We start from the raw sequence: 24777 nt of genomic DNA, 5'->3' as shown, positions 1-24777 counted from the left end.
TCTGTCTCAGGTTATAATGCACCATACCTCTCAGTGTACAGTGAAAATGCAGTTGATATCTTTGATGTGAACTCCATGGAATGGATTCAGACTGTTCCACTCAAGAAGGTAACTAGCTGTTGACACTGAGCAGCTAAGGAGTTTGGTTAGCCTTTGGAAAATCTAAACCAGCCAGTGGCACAGGTTTCACAAGTGGCAAAGGCAGCTTCTGTGTGTTGCGCACAGCAGATTTGGGAGGAGACAAACAACAGAGTGACAGAGAGGTCTGGGAGCAGAAAGCAGAGCATCAGATGAAGTAGGAAGCACAGGGCAGGAAGCAAAAAACTGAACAGCAGATGAGGTAAAGGGAAGGGATCAGAGCAGCATTCAGAGATGGTCCAACGCTTATTTTTGGCATGCCTGCCAAAAAACGCTGGCCCCAACGATATAAATAAATGCATCTAAAAAGCTTATTGCAGCTGAGATGCAATGCAGCATTGTTGATGGTTGCTTGAATATACTGAAGAAGTGGTTGCTAATACTGAAAATAAAGAATAGTCATGTATGTAATTTGAAAACTGAGGCTGCTTTGGCTGCAGTTTCATCATTGCAGATAAGAGATAAAACAATACCCAAAAGAGCCTTTATTTTAGAATATTAATCTCTGCATATTGGTTACATGTAGTTTCAGAGAGTGTGGTTGTATCTATGTTGTTACTGTAAAATGAGAGATTAGAGAGTGAAAAGCTTTTTAAAAGATGCTTACCTTGTAATTTCAGTACCTTAGACCTGTCTGAACGAGAAACACTGGTACAAATTCTGATAAACCAAATGCTTTTTGCTGAGGAGGAAGAGACATATTTGTCTTTGCAAAAGCACAGTATATCACAGCAAGGACCAGTTTTGTAGATAGAAAGAAGCGACTTTGCATTAAATGCACATAAGTATTAAAGAATTGAAGAGTGGGTGTGTGCCACACTTTGGGTTGAATTGATCATTGGGTACTTCCAGTTTTACAGAAATATAACTCTGTTGATTTGGCTGTAGTGACAGCAGCATAACATTTCGAACCACCACAAACTTCCTTTGTGATGCTGGCAAGTCTCAAGGTTTTGTCTACCCCATTTCTGTGCTGAACCTTAGACTGCTGCAAGGAAACAAACTTGCTCTTGCCTGGCATGTGCCAGATCCCATAAAATAAGACAGAAGAGTCAGCTAAGAGGGGCCCTGAGTGCATGCCCCAATACCACCCTTGGGCTCTCTGTCTAGGGTATGCTACCCAAGACTTCTGTAAAGTAGCTAACATTGCCTCATTTCTGAGATTTGGTGCACACCAAGTGAGAGGCATGCTTATTGGCAGTAGTCCCAGGGACCGCACAGATGGCAGACAGCATTTTCATCTCTCTGCCTCAGTTCTGCATCTGTAAAATGGGGGTAATAGTATTTCTCTATACCATGTGGTTGCTGTGGTTATAAATGGATTAAAGATTGTGAGGTGCTCAGATATGGTGACAGAGCTCATATAAGTACCTTATAGGGGGAGAGAGAGAGAGAGAGACTTAGACTCCTTAACTGTAAAAGCATCAGTATGTAGCTTGAAGTTATAAATTACTGTATTTTCCTGCATCCCCCACACCCCTAAATAAGATGCAAACCTTGCTTGGGAGGGCAGAATAAAGAAAAAAAATTCTAGTCGTGGCCACATGGAACAGGGACAGAGCCTGTTCCTCTCATTTGCCCTCCCTTTCCTGCTCAAGCAAAAGCAACAGTTTTAATGCTTGCGCAGTTGACTGCTCAGCCAAAAACTATTGCAGGCCTGGCAGTGGCTATGAAAGGGTTACATCCAGAAGTACTGCTGAAGACTGGACTCTGCCCCTCCTTCTGTGCAGCTGTGGCAGGGGAGGAAGAGAAATAGCAGCCATTTTCTGGCCTTTCCATGGTTCTATTCTGAGCAAAAAAATAAGCTTCTCTGTTTAAGACATGCATCCCAATTTTGGAGGGCTGGTTTTTGGGGAAAGGGTGAGTGTGGTATGCAAGTAAATATGGTGGTTCTTTCAAAGTCCAACCTTCTTCTGTGCATAATGTTCTGGTGGTGGGTTAGTGTGATTAAGATGCACCAGTTCCTGTAACTAGCTGCAAACAAGGGAGTGATGTGACTAGCACTATAGCCAGTTGTCTTTGACACTTTAGGCTGAATGATTGTGCACCTGTTTTACAGCTTAATCTACTACAGGCAGCCTTTGGTATGAGTCCAGAGTATGACTTGAATTAACACTTTTAGAGCCATAATTGGGCACCTTAATCACTTTGTCACCACACACATCAAACCAGTACTTTACTAACTCTTAAAGCTAACTTACTCCATCCTTTGCATGTCAGATCTCAGAATTGTTAAGTAGTCAAAGTATTTGCCTTATTGTTTATGAAAGTAAAATTTATAATCTATGGCTGATTTTAAATTTTCATACCACTGGTAAAACAAACATTGCTTTTCAGCAAGAGGGATGCTACAGCATGTAGGAGACTTAAAGATAACAATATGTTATAAAGAATTTATTCTTTAATACAGGCTACAGTCTAGAGGCAGTGAGCAGTAATCTTTTTGGAATCAAAACTACAAAAATCTATATGTTGTGATATTCTGCCATGCAGTATCATCAAGTTGCAAAACATCCTCAAGACATGAAAATAATGTCCCAACAGAGGCATGCCTTAGCATGAAAAAAAGGACTCTCCATGGCTGCCTATACACATGCTTGTTCACTTCTAATTGGAATGCTACAATGTCAGGTCACCCTCCAGGACTCCCCCCCCCCCCCCACCCCCCGGCATTTCAAAATGGTCATGGATGCACTTGTTGAATAAGCTTTAGTTAAAGTGCCCCCGTGACCATTTTGAAATGCAGGGGGAGCTTAATCAATGTGATGGTGAGCTATTTTAATAAGAGGTGCTGTCCAGGAACCGCTTTAATTAAAACGCCTGCCACTCCCACCTCCGAGCACGTGTATAGGCAGCCCATGTGTGTGAATGTTGAAACAGTTGGCTCTAGCCTGCCATCATTCAGTTATAAATTGAGTTTTTATGTAGTTCACTGTGTGCAGGTTTTTCAAATGAAGCCTTAAAAACTGGTAACCATTAAAGGTCACTTGTCACATCTCACAAGAGCCAGGTAACCTCATCTGACCTTAGCCAAAATCCACTTCTTCTAAACTATGTATGGCATGTGCTTTGCACTAATTGATTACCTCCAAGCTCAATGAATCTCAGTGATGTTTGCTTTACATTGTAATGTTCTTTGGAAGAAAAGCATTATATAAATGTAAATTTTATTAAGATATTTCTTAATTAACTTGTTTCAGGTACGACCTTTGAATACAGAAGGATCACTGAACCTCTTAGGACTGGAGACAATTAGATTAATATATTTCAAAAATAAAATGGCAGGTGAGTAAGAAAGAGCAGATTTTTTTTAAATGGCATCTTGGTCTGTTCTGGGTCTTTGTATTGATGTGTTGACATTTTCTCATGGTTATTCATGAGCATCTTTTTTTGCAAGGCTCCTCCACTCTTCTTAATGTAAAATAATCAACAATAATGTCAGTCACAGATGGGTTTTGGTTTGGTTTTGTTTTCCCAGAATAATTCAGTGTGGTGCATGAGGATTTTATCTTTTGTCATAAAATTAATAGATTGTGACAAATGTTACATAAACATTAATAGCAGCAATAGTTATAATAGTATCCTAATCAAATACCACATTTTCTTGTATATAACCTACACCTTTTCCCCTCAACCCAGCTGGTAAACATTGGAGTGCATGTTATATGCAAGAAAAACAGATCCACATGGGTCTGGAAACCTGGTGCGGCAGGAGCAGTGGCAGCATGAATGGCTGCAGATCTGGGAGCCACAACAATTAACCCTGCCACCATTACCCCACTGCCAAATTCAGGTTCCATATGTTCAAAACCAGCAAGTAATCTTAGCCTTTTTTGGCACTGAGGTTCCTGCCATTCGGTTAACATTGCTAAAGATCTAATCCCTATACTTAAAAATAACTAGGCAAGCAGCCCATTAGCAAAAGATCTACACTTTTCCCCACAGATGTGCCAAAGATATCAGAGCTTAAGCATTTCATAAGAAGTAGTCTCTTTGGAGTGAGATATGAATGAAAAAGAACCTTGCATTGAATTTCCAGATGTCTGGCAGAATAAGATGCTTCTAGTGCTTTTAAGCAAGTACTGTCTTCCAAATGTCTTTGAGCAGTTTGGACCTCCTTAGCTATCAGGTTGTGTAATGACACCATATAGGTTTTGCTGGTGCTAAGAAAATAAATTTTAGATTGTGTAAATTTTAAAGGGCATTGAGGCCCTTGGCAAGTGTTAATTTAATGGTGATATGGGATCTCAATGATATCACAAGGTCTCTTCCAGCCCTAAACTTCTGTAAATCTGATCACAGACAGGGCCGTCCCTGGAGAAGGCGGGGAAAGGGGAGAATCAGGGTGGCCACCCCGGGCCCCGCGCTTTGTGGGGCTCCACAGTCAGTGCAGTATAGGCCCCTCCATGGCCGCCATGCGCCACTGCTGCTGAATGCCGCCGGCTCTGCCATCGCCAAGTGTTGCCGGCGCTGCTCTGCCAGCTCTGGCGTCTCACCACTCCCTCCCACCTGGGCCCCTCACAGGCTGATATGCCTTGGGCTCTGCACACCCCTAGGGACAACTCTGATCACAGATACCAAAAATTGTTCATCCTGCCATGCCACATATGCATGGCAAAATGTGTGATTTGGGCACCAGATCACAATTATGCCCTGTCAGTACAGCTCCCTTTCAACTTGCCAGTATATGTAGATGATTGTCTCCTCCTGCTTGGCAGAGTCAAAGCTGAGCATGCAACTCTCAAGCACTGGGCAGGGAGAGATAACATGAATCGCTCCATAAATAGAAGTTCTGCCAGGGCCCTGATTTTCTTTAGCATAAAGCAGAACCTATTTGAAAAAGCGCAGTAGAAAGATATTTTAAGAATATAGTGCAGTTACTGGAGTTCTCCTGAAACATGACATAGTACCTATAGGAACCATGAAGAGTGTAAATCAAGAGATGTATTTATTTTGGTGAAAAATGGTCTTTATCTGAAATTGATGAGACAAAAATAGGAAAGAAACTGATTTTGAGTCACTAGCTTTTTCTTTTTCAAGCAGTTAGAATATTCTATTTAAATAGGCTTGAAATAAGATAATGTTTGAGATAATTTAAGCAAAAGACATTTTTCCTCCACTATTTAAGATAACAGGAAATTTCTTTCCAATTCTACCCAATTTATATTGGTATTATTTCTTATTTGTATTGCAGTAGTTGTCTGTGCATTATACATGCATGCAGTAAAGGCAGGTTTTGTTCTTGATACCATAAATAGCATATAAAGAATGACAGCAGGTAGCTGAAACAGCCATGTCATGCGGAAGTGGAGGAGAAGCAAGATGCCTATGAAACTAACTTGTTTAGTGTAATTCCATAAATAAGTATACCTAACATATATACCCAGTGCAAACCCTTACAGCAAGGGGATGCCAAGCTCCTTGCTGTACTGTACCGTAATGCTAACACAGTACCTTTTCACCAGTGTTGGCAGGCTAGAGCCAGAACAAGGATTATATTTGTACCAGGAGAATTGCTGCTCTCCCAGTAGGAATTGCCAGCACACAGGCCTTTATTCAGTTTCTCACCAAGAAAATGCGCCCCAACTATGAAAAAGATCTTCCATCTTGACACCTGGAAGATCTGCCCCAGGAGAGTTTCTCTTGCTTAAGTGAATGTGTATATACTCGACTCTTCTATGATCAGGAGGAGCTGAGCAATAGCTTCCCTTGTGCCTTCCCCAGAGTGGGGGAACTGAGGTCTGGGGAAGGTGCAGGGCCACTTCCACTCAGCCTGACTCCTCCCAGAGGAGTTGAGCTGCCACAGTCTTCATGTGACCAGGGAGATCCCAGTCAGGGGAAGACTCAGGAATCAGTGGCACCTGGACATCTCCTGAGCAAGGGAAGAGCTGTAACTTCCCTAGACCTTTCTCACACCAGGGGCTTCACTGCTCTCCCAGCCTTCCCCAGACTGGGGTGACCCTGCTAGGAAGCAGGGGAGAGGGGACGTCTGCAGGCTGGAACACTGCTATGCTCCCTCTGTTGGGAAGATTTCTTTTGATGCAGATTTCCCAGAAATTTGCAGTGGTAGAAAAGAATACCTGCCCATAACCCCTGTCTCTTCACAAAGAGCTTCCTTTTGCCTCTCACTATTGAGAAAACACACTGCAGTAGAGCACATTGATCTCCCTGAAAAGAGTAGAATACATCACCTTAATTATACCGTCAGCAGCGTCAATATGTATTCAGCAGTTATTATACAAGCATGGATCAAGGAAGTAGTTTGCTTTCTGTTGGTGACAGAAGAATCAGGGTTGTAACTAACTCTGAGGCAGCTATGAAATAATTCAGTTGCAAGTAACGGTTGCAGAATCAGCCCCTTATTGATTAAGCTAAGGTTTAGCCACATCTTTTATGTTCATGTTATTTCTGCTATTTAGCTGAATCTTGCATTCTGTTTTTCCTGTGAACGTGACTCATGGAGCATGTCCCTTTCATGTGATGGTGAATGGTAGTAACTGACAAAAGAACTCGCACATTTTTGGATACTTCTCTGAGGGCTTCTAAATTGATGAACTCAACCCTTCTGAACACCCAGCATCTTTATACAGTTGTACAGGGGAATAGTCAAGTGATTGTGATCCCCCAAAATTATACAGAACCTAAATAAAATGTCCCCCTCTCCCAAGAAGTGTAGTAAATATTTAATTAAGTGACTCACTGGATTTTTTTTTATATTGTTTCCAGAGGGAGATGAATTGGTCGTTCCTGAGACATCAGATAATAGCCGAAAACAAATGGTTCGAAACATCAATAATAAGCGTCGTTATTCATTCAGAGTACCAGAGGAGGAGAGGATGCAGCAGAGGAGGTCGGTATTCAACCTATACTTGTCTTCTGTACATGCCTGTAGGCCCTGAAGGACTGTGTGTCTGATGTCAGTGTAGTATTTCATTTGTTAGAGAAAGTTATCAAACACCTACGCAGACATTTGTGTGTCTTCACCACTGTGTTTATTCTTGATGTACAATTTGTATTAATATCAGTCTGAATATGAATATGCACTGGATATTCAAGTACTTTGATTCCATTTTTAATAAACTCTTTATGTGAAACAGTTACTGTAACTTGGAATGCATGCCTCCACATACTGTATATACGTACATATGTGTGTGTGTGTGCATATACTGTATATATAAAGTTCTATAATAAACATTTTACAAAAGAAGATTATATTGCTAACTATGCATATGGATTAATTACTTTCAGACTCTGGTTCAGCTTTTTTTTGTTTAGGGCTGTTCCCATGCCATTCTGAACAGTATTCCAAGGCAGCTGTTTTTTGCTAATGAATAATTGAACTGATGAGTCTTATGGAACGTTCATAAGCTTCCTCTAAATCACAGAGAAGTCACTGAAATGGTGGTGCTTCAGGGCAGGGTTTTATATAAAATGAAAACTCCTTACAGACTGTCACTTTAGAAAATATTTGAAATAAAGAATCGAGAGGGGTTTGCAGGGTTTATAATAGACTTAACTGATGATGTTCACATGAGATGATTTTGTCCACAGAAGGTTGCCAGCTACTATGGTAATATATATCAAAAGAAATAAACATTTTTGTTCTCCAACTACCCATTCCTTCCCCTGAAAATATGGTTGACCTTCTGCTTTGCTTTCTGTTTGGCTCGAAGAAAAGCAACAGCTAGTGTGCTAAAATGCCATAGCTCTTGACTTTAAGTTTTCCAAGTTATTTGTGGTTATATCTTTTAAATTTTTATTTTATTTTGAGTTTTGAAAGGCATCCTTGACATTTTGGAGAGCTCTTAAAATAATTCTGACCACAGAATATGAAAGGTAGTGCAGTATTCTTCTAATTCTTCTTTTATCTTCTGTCCTTCATTTCCATCTCCATCTTTGCAGTATCAAGTCACCAGTGAGCCTGCCTCTGCACCTTTTCTTGAGTACTGTCTCAGCTCACGCTGGTTGTGCATTCCCTGTATCTCAGTAACTATTCAGATTTTTTATGGGTGTGGGCTAATAGCCTGCATAACAATGTTCCCTCCTTCCTGCCCCTTCTCCCACTTCCCCAAACTGGGGGCTGGCACAGGGCAATGTTGACAGCAAGGGGTGCCCTTCTGTTTAACATGGCCAAGTGTTTAGTCTATGAATTTTCATTTAAAATTAACTACGTGGAGAATATATATCATTTGAATTGTTTTAATATCCATTTTCCTCTTGAATAAAATATCTAAACTAAGTATTTTCTCTTGCAGGGAGATGCTACGAGATCCTGAAATGAGAAATAAATTAATTTCTAACCCAACTAATTTTAACCACATAGCACACATGGGTCCAGGAGATGGTATACAGATCCTCAAAGACCTGCCTATGGTGAGTGAGCGAGGGAACAGAGGTGGGAACGGATGTAACTGAGATTGCAGATAAGAGAAGCGACGATCTGGCTAGTGTTTTCTTTGTATTCAAAATTTTTGCTCTTTGGATGAAAGATGTGATACAATAGAATGGGATCTAAACAGTCTATTACAGCTGGAGCTCAGGCTTGAAATGTGTGTAAGTACATACTAGAGAAATAAATCATTGGTGCCTCCTGAATTATCTGCAGTCTGGAGTTTGGACACTTTTTTATGTGGCACCCACTCTGGAAGTATTAGGATGAAGTTTCTTTCCTCCTAAGACCTAGCAGCAGCTCTGGGCCTGCTTCTGCATTTTCAGGGCAGCAGTCACACCTGTGATATCCGTTTTGACAGAGGGATTCCCTGGCTATTTATCCCGTCTCCCACTCTACCTTGCCATAAACCTGTTGTAGCCTGTGTCCCTACCCTGTGTTACTATAGCTAGAATCTAGGTTTAGTCCATGGTGAAAATTCCCCTTTCCACTGCCTGCCAGGCTCTTGGCCTTTTTAAAATAAAGCATCTATTTTTAAGCCAAATAACTGCTTGATGTTTAGATGATGCAAAGCCTCTGACAAAACGACATGCATAGAGCCCCCACCAGCAACCCTTAGTCAGGCAGGGCAGTGCTCCCCTTGAAGCTAGTGAAAGCTTCCCTGAGCTATGGACTGAAAAATAATTTGCTCAGATAGTTTATAAGCTCATCTCATAAACAGTGTTCTTGTGGTTTGACTCACCATCATGTTTATGATGGAGCTTATGAGCGGAAGATAGCAGAAGACGTTTGCAGCTATCACTGGTCTTTTAGAAAAGGAGGGAAAGATGTTGCTAAAACATGCAGTGGGATCCTGCTGTTTAAGTCTGGGCTACAAGCACTGGCCTCAGAATGCTCATTTGACATCATGTCTGTAACTGGTGATACTTTTGTATTCCCCTCCCATAAGGCGCTTCTCATGCCATGTTAACCCCTTTAGAAGGGTGAGTTCACTGAAACTGAGGACGTGCAGAAAATGATCTCTCTAACTAGTAATCGCCCAGCATTGGCAGGCTTTATGGTCAGGTAAAACAAGAAGCAACAGAAAGGTCACTTAGTACTTGAATAAGAACAAGTTAGATAGTGCAGTACCTGAGGCAGTCCCCAAGGGAAGCTGGTAAACAGTTCATCTCACTAATAAAGAATGGCTGGAGAAGTGCTGTGTTCAGATTCCTGATTGAGTTATTTGGTTATTAAATGGGATGATGATCTTCGGAGGAGCAGGGGGTAGGGCTTAAGCTAGAAATAAGCAAAAATATCATTGTCCCACTTTCAGCTGGTACAATAAAAGTGTCATGGCTTGCTTAAAGGGAGGAATATCTGCTACTGCTAAGGTGAGGGGAATGCCAAAAGCATTAGTGCTGATTGTCCTCAAGGAGTGGAAATGCATGGGAAATACCAGTTGCTAAAATAACTCACCCAGATCCACTTTTAGATGTAGAAAAAGAACTGAGTGGTATGATGTAGTGGCCCCTTTATGGCACTTTTTATATTAACATATTGTTAGCAATTTGCTCCTGTTACTACGTTCAATAGAGCTCTTTGTCACTGAAGGACATTTAGGACATTCTGACCAAACAGACTTTACTTTAGTTTCCGGGTCACATTTGGAAGCAAGGTTTAGTTTCCTCCTTTCTCCCAATCAACAAGACTTTTGCTGTCCATTTAAAATAGATAAAAGGAGACAATATTTCTATACAAGGTAAAACAGAGCTATAAATTTATCCAGTCTTCCAGGTTTACTGATATTAGCATTACGAATTCACTGCTGCAAGTTAATATATAGAGCTTAGTGGTGGGAGCCATTATTGAGGTAAACTTGATTTGGTATTTGTTATAGCTGTGCCCACAGGGTCATAGGAAGTAGGATAAAATAAGAGTAACACCAGTGACTCTGCTTTTACATATTAACTGATAACCTGGGGCCAGGAAAACATTTTCCCCAAAGAAATGCTTTTGCACTTTGTTTTCCCCTCCACAATTTCCTCTGAAGCATTCTGTTGGACTAGGCATACCTTTTAACCTGTGTCAAGCTGGTTACTTTGTTCCTGCTGAAGGAGAGAAGGGAAAGGGGGATATCTTTATACAGAACCATTTAAAACCTAGATAGTAATTCTTTGCAGCCACTATTTCAGATATCGGTTAAGAACTGACAAGTCAGTTTCTCCTACTATATGTTGCTGCAGTGAAATCAGAAGCCCATGTTTCTGGCATCACACTTTCTTAACGTTTAGATGAATGCAAAATTACAGACAGAACTTGCTGACTTCTGAAGAATCAGTTGGCAGCAATAGATGTTTCTATTCACCTTGTTGCACAGGTTGTATTTGCCATCATAGTAAAAACACATTAATTCAATTTATTTCTAAGAGACGGAAAAGATTATAACATTTTATTTTCTGCGCCCCTCTTAGAAGCAGAAATAGAAGAGGACAAGCAAAACATTTTTGAAATGTCAAGGCTTTTACCACTAGGGGGTGTAAATTGTGTCAGCTAATTCTTTTAGAGTTAAAATGCATTTGTCAGGTTTTTTACAAATATATACGTTTTATGAGAAACGTCGAAGAATTGCCTTTATGCTTCATATTGAACGTTTAAAGGGCTTTAAAAATATTTTAATACAAAACTAAATAAAACTGCAAGAGAATATACAAAGAAGACCTGATCTTTCCACCTTACTCATTTTAGAATTGGCATAGCCAAATGTGGATTTACAGTGCCAGGATCCATATGTGGTCCCATCAGCCCAGTTTCAGGTTTGACTGAGTTCAGAGAGGTGCTGCTGAGGTCAGCAGAAAGGGCCTTGGTAGTAGATCCTAATAAAGAATAGATGTTTAATAGCAGGACTGGCTGAGGGAAGAGGCAGGTGTTGCAAAGAGAGACTTCAATTTCTGAGTGAGCAATTTGTATCCAACACAGGATGACCGTGATGAGACATTATTGTCAGCTAATGTCCGTTCAGTCCAGTTCCTACTGGAGTACTGTCTTCTTTAAAAATCACTGTTGCAGTTGGCACTAGCTGGTTCTTTTGTTGCCATGACCAAGGGGACAACCTAAGGATTGACCAAGCCATAGAACTCAAGTGCCAAGAGTTAGTCCTCCATATTTGTGATGAGGTCCATTGGCAAGCCCGTGTGAGAGGGGCACTTGGACTGCCTATCCCCATGTTACATCTGTTTTGTGAATAAAGAGATGTCAGACTGTAGTGCTGTCAATCCGGGCCCTTCTTGAGCATTTTTGAAAATCTGAGTTACTTGGTGGAAGAAGAAACTTAGTAGGCTAAATCCTGAGCGTCCTCCCTGTGTTCACTTTAGAATACAGATACCTGTGGCCAGGGAGAGACCCAAACTGTGTCTTGTATAGCATCATTTTAAAAATAAACTAACTTTTATAAGGACTTTCATTTCAGTAACTTAAAATCACAAAATGATGATGAGTAAAACTGAAAGCTGGGAGCAAGTCTGAGTTATGAGGCGCATTGTCCAAGAAAGGCCTACACAGGGATATGGAATAGCAGAGTATGCATTTTGGTACATAAAAGAGCCATTGCACCATCACACTTGAGCAGAGGTACTTGCTGTGCACTATAGTTTCCAGATGCATAGGTGCAGACATTTTGCAAGCACTGTTTGGATACCTATTTTTGAACCGCTGACTGTCTTGGGAGCAAGTCATGCGTTGAATACTTTCGAAGTAAATTTTAATATAGCCCTGCCTCAAGCTTCCTTTGGGTAGACCCCACCCCCAAATAGGGATCCCTTGATCTTAGTGGGGCCCCTTGGAAGCTCAGGAGTCTGCTTTATTTGAGCTTGGTGACTGGGGCCTCAGTTAGAAAAATACACAAGACAGTCATAGAATAATAATTGTGTAATGTCCATACCGGTATCCAGCACCTTCACAGTTTGCTTTACAGTCTCTGGTAACTGGCTTACTGGATTAACTTACTTAAAAATGAACAAAAAGTCTTATCTGTAAGCAACAGGCCTGTGATGATGTGTAATTGATGTACTGGGTCACTGACTAGAGTTGTGCAATTTAGATTCATTTCTTTTAGTGTCCCCCAACTTACATATTTATACTTCTTTTTTTCCCTTAGCAGCCTGTCACCAATTAAACACACATGAACTTTTCCTGGCAGTTCAGTTCATTTTCTGGCCCTCATATCCTTTGAAGCCCCTTTATCATGGAAGCTTGTAGTGAAGATCTGAATTCTGGAATTCTACTTCCTGCAGCACGTATCAGCTGTCTACTTCAGATATGCAGGATTGATTTTTGCTCCCATACTCTGTATGCCTGAATATTTTACTTATAAAATCTAGTTCATTGTACCTCAATTCCACTCCATTTTACAGGTATCATTATAGTTCAGTGAGAGACAGATTATTTGTGAAGTTTTATCTGTTTCAGTAAAAGGCATTCAAAGTAATTAATATCACACATATTTAGTATTTCTTACTTCCAGTGTAAACCTCACTTATGTGTCAGATGGCAGAATATTATCATTCAATCCTTGGTTTCACAATGTGTCACCATACCCAACTTTCTCCTATTAATGGGAACTGGATAAATATTTCTGTGGTCTGGAGCTGGTTTACTGTCCACTTCAGAGCTTGTAGTATCAGGACAGGTTTGTTGTTTTTCCTTATTGGCATTCAGCAACATGACTTGATTTTGCAGAAGGTTCTCAGTGTTGTGCTAATAGAGAAGCCATTCCCACTTTCCTGTTTGGAAAAGTATCTTCCTTGCTTATTGATGACTGTACTGATATTCTAGATACAGCTAACCTTATTAATAGCAATTAATACATATTATATACTGTATGCTGTAAATCTATGTTTCATTGACATGCAATGCTTCATAACACCAATACATTATAAAAAAGAAAAGAAAACAAAAACCCTATTGGGATTTTACCAGCTCAGACTGAGGGAACAGTGCAGAACAGTAATAACTCTAGCTTAATCCCAGAGGTAATATGTATGGGAATGCCATTTGATGCTCTTCCCAAACTTCCGTAAATTCCTTATGTGACAAATAGTGCCTTAGGTTTACCAGAGGGACATTGATTTTCAGCCTTTTTGTACCATATTGCCAGCATTGCTCAGACATTTTTTTCCTCAAAAGATGAGAGCAGTTGAACAAAAGGAAGCAAAAAGGGTTATTGCGTAGGAAAAGCTGGCCTACTTTCCCAGTGGCCAATATCCTACATATCCAAAAATAGAGCAGCCTACTGGATATGCAAAGGTAGGATCCCTCCACAGAGGGAAGAAAAACAAGACTTAGATAAACTGTTCAGATACAGCTTGAGGATTTAGGCAGCTTTGAATGATAAAAGTGGGACCTAGGCATTGTGCTGTCAGCACATTCTGTGGAGACTGATTAGAAGGTGATTTTTGTTTAATTTGTAGGTTCAGTTCTTTTTCCATCCTTTGTTTTGGGAGCACAGCACCCAACAGGTTACTGAGCTGAAGTACAGGGCTGGCCTCACCCACTGGGAATGCAGTTCACTGCTGTGCAGACCACACGAGGCCTCTGCACTACTGAAGTCCTGTAGGGTCTTTAGTGGGACATAAGCATTATGCTGTGCCCTTCCCAACAGGTAAGCTCGACCCCACTTGTGTGACACTAAGCAGTTCGCTTTCCGGCCTGAGCTCCATTCCCCCAGACATAGTTCCCTTGCATTCTCAGTATCTACTATATCCATATGTTTATGGATATTTATAAAAGTGGCCACCCCTTAACGCATGCATAGCAAAAGAAGTGTCATGCTCTTTCACTTTCACCATTGTGCCTCTATCTTTACTCCCTTCCTTGTCATCACATCCGCGTTCACCTTGCCTTGCTTGTGTCTCATTTAGATTGTAAGCTCCTCGAAGCAGGGAATTGATGCTTTTTGTTTGTCTGTAAAGAGTCATACACGACTATGGTGCTGTTTGAAATATAAATGACAATAAACACTAGAATCCATTCTGGAGAGTTACAAGTTTGATTTATTGTAAGTTGCTAGCAACAGTAATGGTGACAGGTACCTGTGATACAGTCTAAGGAGATTGTTAGGGGAAAGGTTGGGTGCTGACCTGGGGGATCTGCCTGCTTGTGTACAGGAAGGAATTATTTGGGAATTCGATACTGTTCTCCGCATGTTCCTGCAGATTGCTTGTTAGTAATTTCACATTACCTGTGTAACCATGAAACCATCCTTCACTGCCTCTTTTTTTCTCTGTTGTCTTTGATAGCCACGTTCCCCTTACCAATCCCCTCATCATCACTCCAGTCTGATCTCCTCTCCGAGCAACTTCGAGCACATCTATCACATGACTGTTAACTCAGCTGAAAAATTCCTCTCTTATGATTCCATAAACCCAGCCTGTCCCCCAGCTCTGCGCTCTGCCCCTGGCACCCCAGCCATTATGACTCTGAGGGTAGGAACGGCTCACTGTACTAACACAGTGTGGTTTTCCTCTTGCTTGGCTAATAACATGGAAGAAACAAGCCTCTGCAAGTGCTTTCCTTCTCTTCTGAACTCTCGTGTGTCCCAGCCGGTTCGTATCCACCTTTCTACCCTGGTGCTTTCCACAGCTGGTCACGTACCAAGGAGCAGAACTTCACAGCTTAAAAAATTAAGGAAAAAAACTGCTGGATTGAACCACTTTCCTGTGAAAGTAATGTCATGTTTTTAATTGCCTAATGGGACGTGGGACATTAAATGGTAACGGTTTATATCCTACAGCGTGCATCGTACAGCAGTCAGCAATGGGGGGGCTGCATTCTGGATAGCTGATAGGGCTGGGAAAAGGTTGACTAATAATAATGCACTTTCTTTAAATGCAAGTTTTGCAAGCACCCTTCAGAGAGTAAGACAGTTTCCATGCCCGGCAGAGTTTACAGCCAAGCTTGAACAAGAAGGTAGACAAAAGCGGGGACCAAGGGCAAAACAATTAAAAATAATATAAGCTTTTTACACAGACAGCAGATCCCAAGAATACAAGGATGCTTAAGCTGAGGCTGAGATAAGAGGTGATTAAATCATTCTTTTTGGGCTGGAGACCATCTTTTTGTTCTGTTTGTGTGCACCCCCCTCCCCACAAGTGGGGCCCTGGTCCATGAATGAGGCTCTTAGATACTGTGGTAGCATAAATAGTAATAAAATAATAAGCTACTGCAGGGCACTTCTTTGCAAGTTTGGGAAACCCAAATGAGAATAAGGTGGCCAGCTTCTCCCTATGAGCTCCTGCGGCTGAGAGGCTTTTTCAGATGTAACCCCAGCAAGAATTTAGACCCTTGAGGGGAAAATTATTCTTTTCTCATGAAGTGGGAGAAAGGTACAGTCCAGAGGCAAAGCTGTTGGCAGGAAAATGTTGGGAGGCATGGTCAGACATGGAAGTTGCCCATGTACAGCTAAGTCCCAAAGAGTTAATGCGTGGCCAGTTGTCCTTGTCATGACCTGTTGCAACTGTAAGCAAGCAGAAAATATTAATAAGCAAAGCCACGGTGATTTGTAGTGCATGTAGGTATCTTGCACCTAGTGTGGTCAGTCTGTATTTACTCTCAAGGTGTTTCTGCTGGCCGGAGCCTTGTGCCAAATGTCTGAAACCAGCGCACCCTGTTTAAGGCCAAGCAAGGCCTTGTCCAGAAGGGCTGAAGTGCTCTGGCTGCAAGCGCGGGGCTGAGATCTGCTCAGCACTGAGCTTCCCCCTAAGTCCCTGTTTGCATGAGTGCATTGAAAAAGTCAGAGTTTGTTGCATTGCAGCATTTTCACTTTACCACAGAAGTTTCTATATTTAAAATACAGTGGGACCCAGTCCCTTTTCCTTAGCCTTTCTCAGGTGAGTAAGGCGACAGCACGCAGGAAGGGCTGCATGTGTAGGTGCTCACTATATGCAGTCATAGTAACAATGTGGACCTTGGTTTAAGAGCACCACTTCCACTGCCAGTGCACTTACATAGCAATCAAGGGTGTGAATGTGGAGGGACACTGGGGAATCCAGAGCCTTGTGATTGCAGGCCTGCTAGCTCACCTAGAGGACTGGCTTTTATGAAGGAGCATGTTCTGGCTGAGGGAAGAAATGGCATGGAGTCTGGAAACTGTCTAGGCAACAGGGAACCAATATTCTTGTGTCCAAGGGGCACCTCATGGCAATTGAATGGATTGGGACTCAGACAGAGCTGGGATGGGCCTGAACTAGGGACCTGAAGGGGACGAAATCAATACTGGGCGTTGAAAGCAAGTCTAGCACACAAGCACCTCATGTATTGCCCTATGATCAAAATAATCTTTCACTGGAAAATACTATGCCAAAATTCATTTAGTGATGGGTAGACTCATTTAGTGAGTCCCAATAGGGGGGCAGCTAGAAAAACCAGGGGAAGCCACCCAACAGCCAAATTCCCATGGAAGCTGCAGTCCACCCAGTGCCATGGACATGTAGAAGACCCCAGGGCAGAGTCTGAGTCTGAGGAGACGGAGCGGGGGAGGCCTCACTGTGGTGAGACTTGGGAGTAGATCAGTGTTTGCAGGGTGGATGAGTCTGGGTCTGCTGCTACGCAGATGAGCAGCTGCTGCATTTTTGGAGCACAGCAACTCCACCAGAGTTTTACTCCCCGACTAAATCTGCAATGCACAGAGCTAATCTGGGGCTTTCTCTGTCTCAAGCTTATAGTCTGCTCCAGCAGCAGCTTCTCTGCTGGGGAGGGGACGTTCCTCTGCAAGGGTATTTCTTCTACCCATTATTTCCCCCTCACCTGCCCCATCTTAGTCCAGCAGCGGGGAAGGATAAAATATGCACAGGTTTGAATTGCTTGAGCTAAACCAGATTGTTCGTTTCTTAAAGGCTCACAGTTAACTCTGAATGATTGTTTTAATTTGCTGCTGCTGGTTTGTTTTTCATAACTGCTGCTTCTAACTGCCATTTTCTCCCTGGTGCCAGTTTCTTCTTTGTGTTGCGTGCACATTGCTCTGTTGCTATTTTTGCATTTAAGTGCTAGGTTCACTGGGATTTGTTTTTAGACAAAAGAACAATGAGACCTTTGCTTGTTGGGGTAGGGAGGAAATCACATAGGTGGAATTACATGGACTTTGCAAACAGATTAAAAAAAAAACAACAGTAGTCAAATGTGAGGCTGCAAGCCAACCTGACTGGGTTTGAGTTTTACACTGCTATGGCTGATCTCTTTCAAATGCATGTATCAGTCACTGATCAGTCACTAGTGGCCACCTTCCTAGCTCCAGCCCGCATACCCCACTCATCCACCGGTTGTGGCTGCTAAGCCTCTGGTAAGGAGAGTTGCTGCCTTGTTATTATTGAACATCTTTCTTCTCTTTGAGAAACCACCTGCTCCTTGTCTGACAGGCACTGAAGCCGCCTCCTTGTGATTCCAATGTATGATATCAAAGTGCTGTATTCTGGCTTTTCCTAACATGTCTCAAAACACCACGTCTGCTCTATAGTTAAACACCAGGTACTTGTTCTGTGCAGTCTCCACCCACTGTCAGCAAGCTCAAGCTGAGATCTTCCTGGGTGTCGCAGGACACACAGACTGACTCCACATATTCTTTTATGGTAAATAAGATAATTTAAAATATAGTTTATGTATTCACTGCTTTTTTGAAAAAAGGGCATACAGGCAATACAAGATAATATTTAATTTGACTATTTTGAAGGGTGCTTGTCAGCCCTACAGATCTGCTGAAACAGCTAGAAACAATCCAACAGCAGGGAGATAAATTGGCAAATCAGATAGGGCTTTTCCATCCCTGGAGTCTCAGGTTCATTTATGCAGGTAGCAGAGAGAGATTCTGAATGAAAAAAAAAAAATCAAGCCTTGTGTGGCTTTGTTGCACATGAAAAATGAGGAGTTCATGTCATGTGGGAAAATGAGGCAGAAGTATTCCCTGTTGTTGGAAAATTGTTCATAAATGTAGGTTAGGAACAGTGGCAGTAACAACAGACAAGTAACAATAATAATATTTACTACACATCCCCTAGCTGCTTTGCTAAGTCTATTCCAGCCGTTATAAACCCCCTCTTTAGCTATACTATTATATAACCTACCTAGAGAAACTGATAGATACTCAAGAATATGGTAGATGATAACTTATCTATTACTTATAAAGTACTGCCCCTGGATACCAACAAATCAGGAAGGATATTTGTATTTGTATTAAGGGTATAGGTTAACACAAAATAGTTCAGACTGATTTCCCTATACAGTGGATTTAAAACATTGGTTTGCTGTATCTGTGTTATTACCACATTGCTAAAGGGGGAAAGCCCCATGGGTAATTTAATGATTCCCCAGTAACTCACACAAACGCATACCCCCCCTTCACTATTAAAATGCTGCATCACTAGCTGTGTGTTCAGCTCTTTCTATCCTCTCTCCTTCTGGAGATAAAGTAATGACGTAAGCATTTTTCTCATGTGTCCTCCCTGAAAGATGAATCTGAGAAGGTTCCTTGCAGTACTGTTAAGAGATCTCTTTTCTTGTGGTGCTAGTAATACAATTAAACATAGCTCAGAGGAAGTAAAAAGGAAAAAAAACCCAATCAAATGCTAATTAGTCCTGTTTAGGGTTAGGGGGTTATAATATCATTCAACAAGAGCAGCTACTGATTCTGCCAACTCTGTGCAAAAACCCCCAAAACTAGCATAGAAGTAATGGAATAACTGAGTTGGGTTTTTTTCCCCAGACATCACCATGACATAGTAAATGTGGCATTTGGATTAAATGTGTATGTCTACGTGGTACAGCTTATACTGCACAGAGATAATCAAATAACTTCAAAACTCAAAGCAGGATATGAGAGACAGACAGAGAGCAAGAGACTAGTGCTTGTGTGGCACCCAAGCATTGCTATGCCATTCAGACATACCCAGTGGGACTGAGGCTGCCCTGCTTGTTCATGATCCACAATATGTCCCTGATTGATTGGATATTCTCAGACAGAGCCACACAGGGAGCAGAGATCAGGGCAGAACCGACCTCATAGAGGCCTTTTATTCTTGTTGTAAGTTTCATTAACATCCATGCCTACGAGGGCAACTACAGTTGTGAATTATTTCATACACTTGGCTATATTAAGCTAGTCTGAAATAATGTGGGGCATTAGTAGTAGAAAGAAATAAGCTGCAAGGCAAAGATACAATTCAAAAAATAAATAGCTGAAGCTTGGACCTAGGTTTAGGCTAGGTGAAGCCACTTTGGGCTCTGGATGTATTTCTTACAAAGAAGTTGTATTTCTTCCCCTGTATGGAGAGGTTTTATATAGCCAATTCTCATTAGTTCTAATGATTTATTTGTGCAAGGAGGGGGCCTGATGAATGCATTTATATTTAACCAAAGATCAAAGACAAACAGGCATGTTGGAAAGCCTTTATCAATGTGACCAGGAAGCAGTCCTGTATACAAAGACTGCAGGACTAAGTGTGCTGAAGTCTTTTTTAGTTTTTCCCCTCCCTGTGATCCCCTCTAAGATTACAACACTGAAAACAAGTTTCCCAGAGTTTGTTGCTCCAAACCACCAGTCCTCTTTCTTCAGAGGTGCAAGAGAAATTGGAGGTAGTCTAAGAATGATGTTGTAGCTGTAATGATCCAGAATTTATGCCAGAGGCAAAAGATACCATCCTAAGAAATCCTTATTCGAACAACTCTGTAGTTGGGATAAAGTTAGACAAGCTTTTGAATGCAAGACATTCTTCATCAGGTCTCTGATCACAGGAAGCCAGGGACAGCACAGTCATAAATATATAGTCATGCTGACGAAGAATGTCTTCCATTCAAAACTTGTCAAACTTTATTTCAACTACAGAGGTGGTTAAATAAGAGAGATCACCCTAAGAAGTCCTTGCTTTTGCTATAGGAATTTAAGACACTCCTGCAGCCGAGTGGTGAAATTCACCAAAAGGCAAAAAGGGTTTGCCCCTTTAAACTGATAAGGCATATTTTCAGCCCAGCTCATACATGGCCAGTTCAGAAAAACAACTTTCAGGTGTGTGGTGGCAGGAAAAGCAGTGGAACAAGCCCTAATTTGAGATAACAGCAAATCAAAGTAGTTGCAAAAAAACTCTGACTGGTATTCAGATGAGGCTTTTCTGTCTAGCAATCTGAAACTAAAAGGCTAAATCTGCTCTTGGCAACATCCGCGTCGATCTAGACTGACTCTGCTGAAACTAATCAGGTTTCTTTAGTATAGCTGTAGGCAGTTTGGCCCAGTGTTTCTGCTTAACTGCATGAAGCACACGACAGGCACATGGCACAAGTAACATTGTTCTTCGTAACAAATAGATCTATCACACATGATGCTATTGAAGAGACCCCATTTAATAAAATATTGCTTGGAGAAACAGACCCCCAAAAAATATGCCATGTTTGTTGGGCATCTTTTTAGTATGTCATTGAAATTGATATCAGATGTTAGACTCTCAGAGCAGCCCACTAAGGAAGTTCTACCAGGGAGTCTTTCTTGGTCATCTGCATCTGTCCATGTAATTCAGCACCATACTGTCATGCTGTGTGATCTTCTAGCCTCTGCACTAAGTTGCAGAATACTATCTTGCAAATTTGCTGACCTACCCCTGAGGTGATCCAGCTCTGGTAAGACTGGGGCATTACTTGGACTTCTTAGTTTCATTTGGTATCTGCCTGTCTCCAGCACTGAATCAGCAGCAGATGAATTGATTAAAGCATTTTTTTTCCATGTTTCCCTGTGCATTGCAGAACCTTCGGCCTCAGGAAAGTCGGACCATGTTCAGTGGCTCTGTCAGCATCCCATCTATCACAAAATCCCGCCCCGAACCAGGACGATCAATGAGCGCTAGTAGCGGGTTGGCAGCAAGTAAGTTACCAGGTCTGTCTTGCCTTAAATTGCATGTAGAAACATGGAAAGCTAATGCTGGGTGCTCGGTATTGGCTTTGACTGCTCCCACTGACGTCAGTGGGAGTGTTCGAGCATTGACCTTGGTAGGAGCTCTTGGGCAGCTATCAAGTGATATTGAAAACCTCACATGCTTGTTTCTCTGTTACTGACATTATGATGGCCAGCATCAGAATCTAAACTGTTTGTCTATCTTGGGGCTGCGTAATGACTGCTTAGTCTCGGAGTCAAGGGCAAATCAACCATTGGCTCCAGTGCTGGTTTTTTCCTTCGTTGTTGTTGCAGTTTGCTACTGGTATGGCTAGCACATGTAACAACAGTGGACAACTGGCTGCTGACAGAGAAGGGTTAATTTTTTAACTCTTTGTCCTCCCATGGTCCTGTCCAGATATTACAGGGTCCAGTACATGATCACATAGTATGTTGTCCAGGGCATCCGGGAATACAGACAGGAAGGTTTTACTGGAAAGCAATGGGGGACCATGAAGCAGCCATTGACCAGCCTAGTATATGTCCCTACAACCGCTGTTTCCTTGCGCCTTTTAGGGTCATCAGCACAGAATGGCAGTGCTCTGCGGCGGGAATTCTCAGGAGGGAGCTACAGCGCAAAGCGTCAGCCTATGGCATCGCCATCAGATGGGTCGTTGTCTTCTGGTGGTTTGGACCAAGGCAGTGATGTGCCGACAAGGGACTATGAGCGGGAGGTGAGTAACAGGAGTAGAGGGAAGAAATCTGAGAGCTGTAGATACACCCATGGTCAAACAATCCTCTTGTGTTTGCTGATGGAAGTCTGGAGTAAAGTGAATGCAACAGGACAGAATTTGGCCCCCGAAGGCTCAGCTCTTGTTGTTCATAATCACGTTTTCTCTATTACAACCATTGAGAATTCCTGGTACATGAAGTACACCGAAATATGTTAGCTTTGAATAGTTGGGCAAAAAATGGGCCCCTGAGCATAGCAAACCAGTAAGACTCACAAATGCACTAGGGTGGTAAAATAACTGCATGGCATGATGTTGATTTTGACCTACCCCAGCTAAAAGTGACATTATTCCTTGTGTCCTTTGGCAGCCAGGAAGCTTAGCCCATAAGCAGATGTTTCATAGGAAAGATACCGATTATATGTGGGAGGGTCTCCAGTCAAGTAGCTAATTGTAAAATTCAGAAATTGGCCATTTCTCTGACTGCTGTCTCTATTCTGCCAAAATATCAAATGACAGTCAAGAGTAGCCCCTGGCCAGGGCTTGGAATTAACCTCCATTCTGGAAGTTGCAAAGAGACAAGTGATTTTGATGAAGCTCAATCAGGAAAGTGGCTTCCTAATTGAATAGAAGTGTGAAACTGTTGATGCAGACGCACAGTATTTATATTAGCAGAAATAAAGAGCAGACGTGAATTAGGTCATACACTAGTGTGAGTCACTACTCTGCTGTAGTCACCTGGCAAAAAACCCTGAGTCCTACAGTGACTCTACAATGGTAGAAGTGTTGCATGTCCACACCTCTCATCAGTTTTGACTTGAGCAATTATCTACAGCTCCTCCACCCAGGGGTAATGTGCTCTAATAACGGCCTGTAGTCTTTCCTAGGATAAAGTGGTTCTCCATCTGCTCTGAATCCTGGTATTATTTACATAGAAGTACAGAACTGGGGTAAATTAAACTGATGGAGACATGCTATGCCTCCATGCCCAGCTTGTGTCCCGTCACAACTGCTTCATGAGACTCCAGAAGTAGTTGAGAGTTAAGCAGCAGCTTAGGGTTACAAAACTGTACAAACCGAGATTATCCCCAACCCCTTCTTCCCTCCCAGAACCAGGGCAGCTGTCACCTCCCCTTCAGCTGGTAGCCACTTCCCCCGTGAGCTGGCACCACTCATGCCTTATGTGAACCGAGCTTCAAACAATTCACTAAAACACAACAGAAAAGTAAATGCTGAGCAAATTACACTGGTATAGCTGTTCAATCTATATCAGTGGACATAAAAGCTAGGGGGAACATATGCAGACATCTAGTCTCTGCTGACTTGTTCAAATGTGTGTCCTCTTTAGTCTCAGACAAACTTGCCTTCCATTACACTGTTACTTATTGATGTTCGTCTGCATCTCTGGGGTTGCAGGACTCGGACTCGCCACGGCATTCTACGGCTTCTAACAGTTCCAACCTGAGCAGCCCTCCCAGCCCGGTTTCTCCTCACAAGACCAAGAGCCTCTCCTTGGAGAGCTCTGACCACGTGAGTTGGGACTCATGAACTTCAGCATTCAGACCTGACATCACAGCGGCTTATCCCCTGGCTTCCCCTTCACTCGTCCCAAGTTCACTTTCATCACCCTTTCCTCCTCTAAGAGGATCATGGGGGTGGGGAGGGAGTAAGATAAAAGGTTTGCCTTCTCCAGCACCATTCAGTGCTGCCTCATCTCCCCCTCCCCAGATTCAGCAGCAGCAAACAAGCAAACCTAGGGTGTTGGTAAATAACAGATACAGTAGATTTGTATTAGCACTGGTTTCATTTCATGTGGTCACAGATGCTTTTCATCATTAAAGGTAACTTTACCCCATCCCACTTCCAGAAAGGTAACTTAAATAGACCAGAACACTATCCGTAGAAGAGAAAGGCAATGGCTTTTGTTTTTCAGCCACTAGCTCATTATTCTGTATGAAAGTAGCACAGAGACCCCGCCTCCGGTGGGGAGCAATCAGCACGTCTAAGAGGCACATAAAAGCTTTCAGCCAGCCACCATGTTTGAATGTCAACCTGATTGTCGCCAGCAAATCCTTATTAAAACAATGCATATTTTAGTACAGTACAGAGTTTAAATAAATACGCAAATTTAAGAGTGAAATACGTATGTATATATTCAAAGAGAAGAAGCAGCATCAAGTATGCAGCAGAAGATGGATGCCTATTTAAGAGATCCTTTAATTTAAAAAGATATGTGGTGTTCCCGTTTTCATACCAAGTAATACACAGATTTGAGGCTTGGCCTAAAATTATGCAGGAGGAGGGACATTCCCTTTGGGTAACTTTGGGTAACACTGCACTGTCGGAAACTTTCCTCCAGTGTGCTCAGTGATGAGTCTTTCCACTCATCAGGAACAGAACTGAAGCCACAGCCCTCATTTTAGAGACAGCCCTATCAGTCCTTTGGAAGAACGACACAGATATAAAAGTGAGCCCTTCCCATCAACACCTAAGAGCAGCACCCAAACACAGTGTTGTCAGGGTGTCAGCGCTTGATAGGTAGCGTATCACCCAGGGGCTCCCAGCTTGTTGCTGGATACAGTATACATCCCAGGGCAGCGATGGGGTTAAGGCAGCAGAAATTGTAAGAAACACTG

General features: G+C 42.2%; 1 protein-coding gene across 5 annotated transcripts in view; it reads left to right on the top strand.

Moving 5' to 3' along the window:
* The window catches only part of CDC42BPA (CDC42 binding protein kinase alpha), a 333906-nt gene that overhangs the window by 305082 nt on the left and 4047 nt on the right, over window positions 1-24777 (top strand). For 2 of the 5 annotated variants that reach the window (XM_019549566.1, XM_019549564.1), the window contains 7 exons: window positions 11-108; window positions 3339-3423; window positions 6865-6988; window positions 8394-8511; window positions 21284-21413; window positions 21987-22144; window positions 23558-23671. In XM_019549566.1, the coding sequence (XP_019405111.1) occupies window positions 11-108; window positions 3339-3423; window positions 6865-6988; window positions 8394-8511; window positions 21284-21413; window positions 21987-22144; window positions 23558-23671 (827 nt within the window). Of the gene's footprint in view, window positions 1-10; window positions 109-3338; window positions 3424-6864; window positions 6989-8393; window positions 8512-12662; window positions 13590-21283; window positions 21414-21986; window positions 22145-23557; window positions 23672-24777 lie in introns of those variants that run through there. The other 3 variants (XM_019549565.1, XM_019549568.1, XM_019549567.1) reach the window with 3 other exon arrangements.

Source organism: Crocodylus porosus, unplaced genomic scaffold (genome assembly GCF_001723895.1).
Source record: "Crocodylus porosus isolate Cpor-Errol unplaced genomic scaffold, CroPor_comp1, whole genome shotgun sequence".
NCBI lineage: Eukaryota > Metazoa > Chordata > Crocodylia > Crocodylidae > Crocodylus > Crocodylus porosus.
This window is presented reverse-complemented; position numbering and strand designations above follow the sequence as displayed.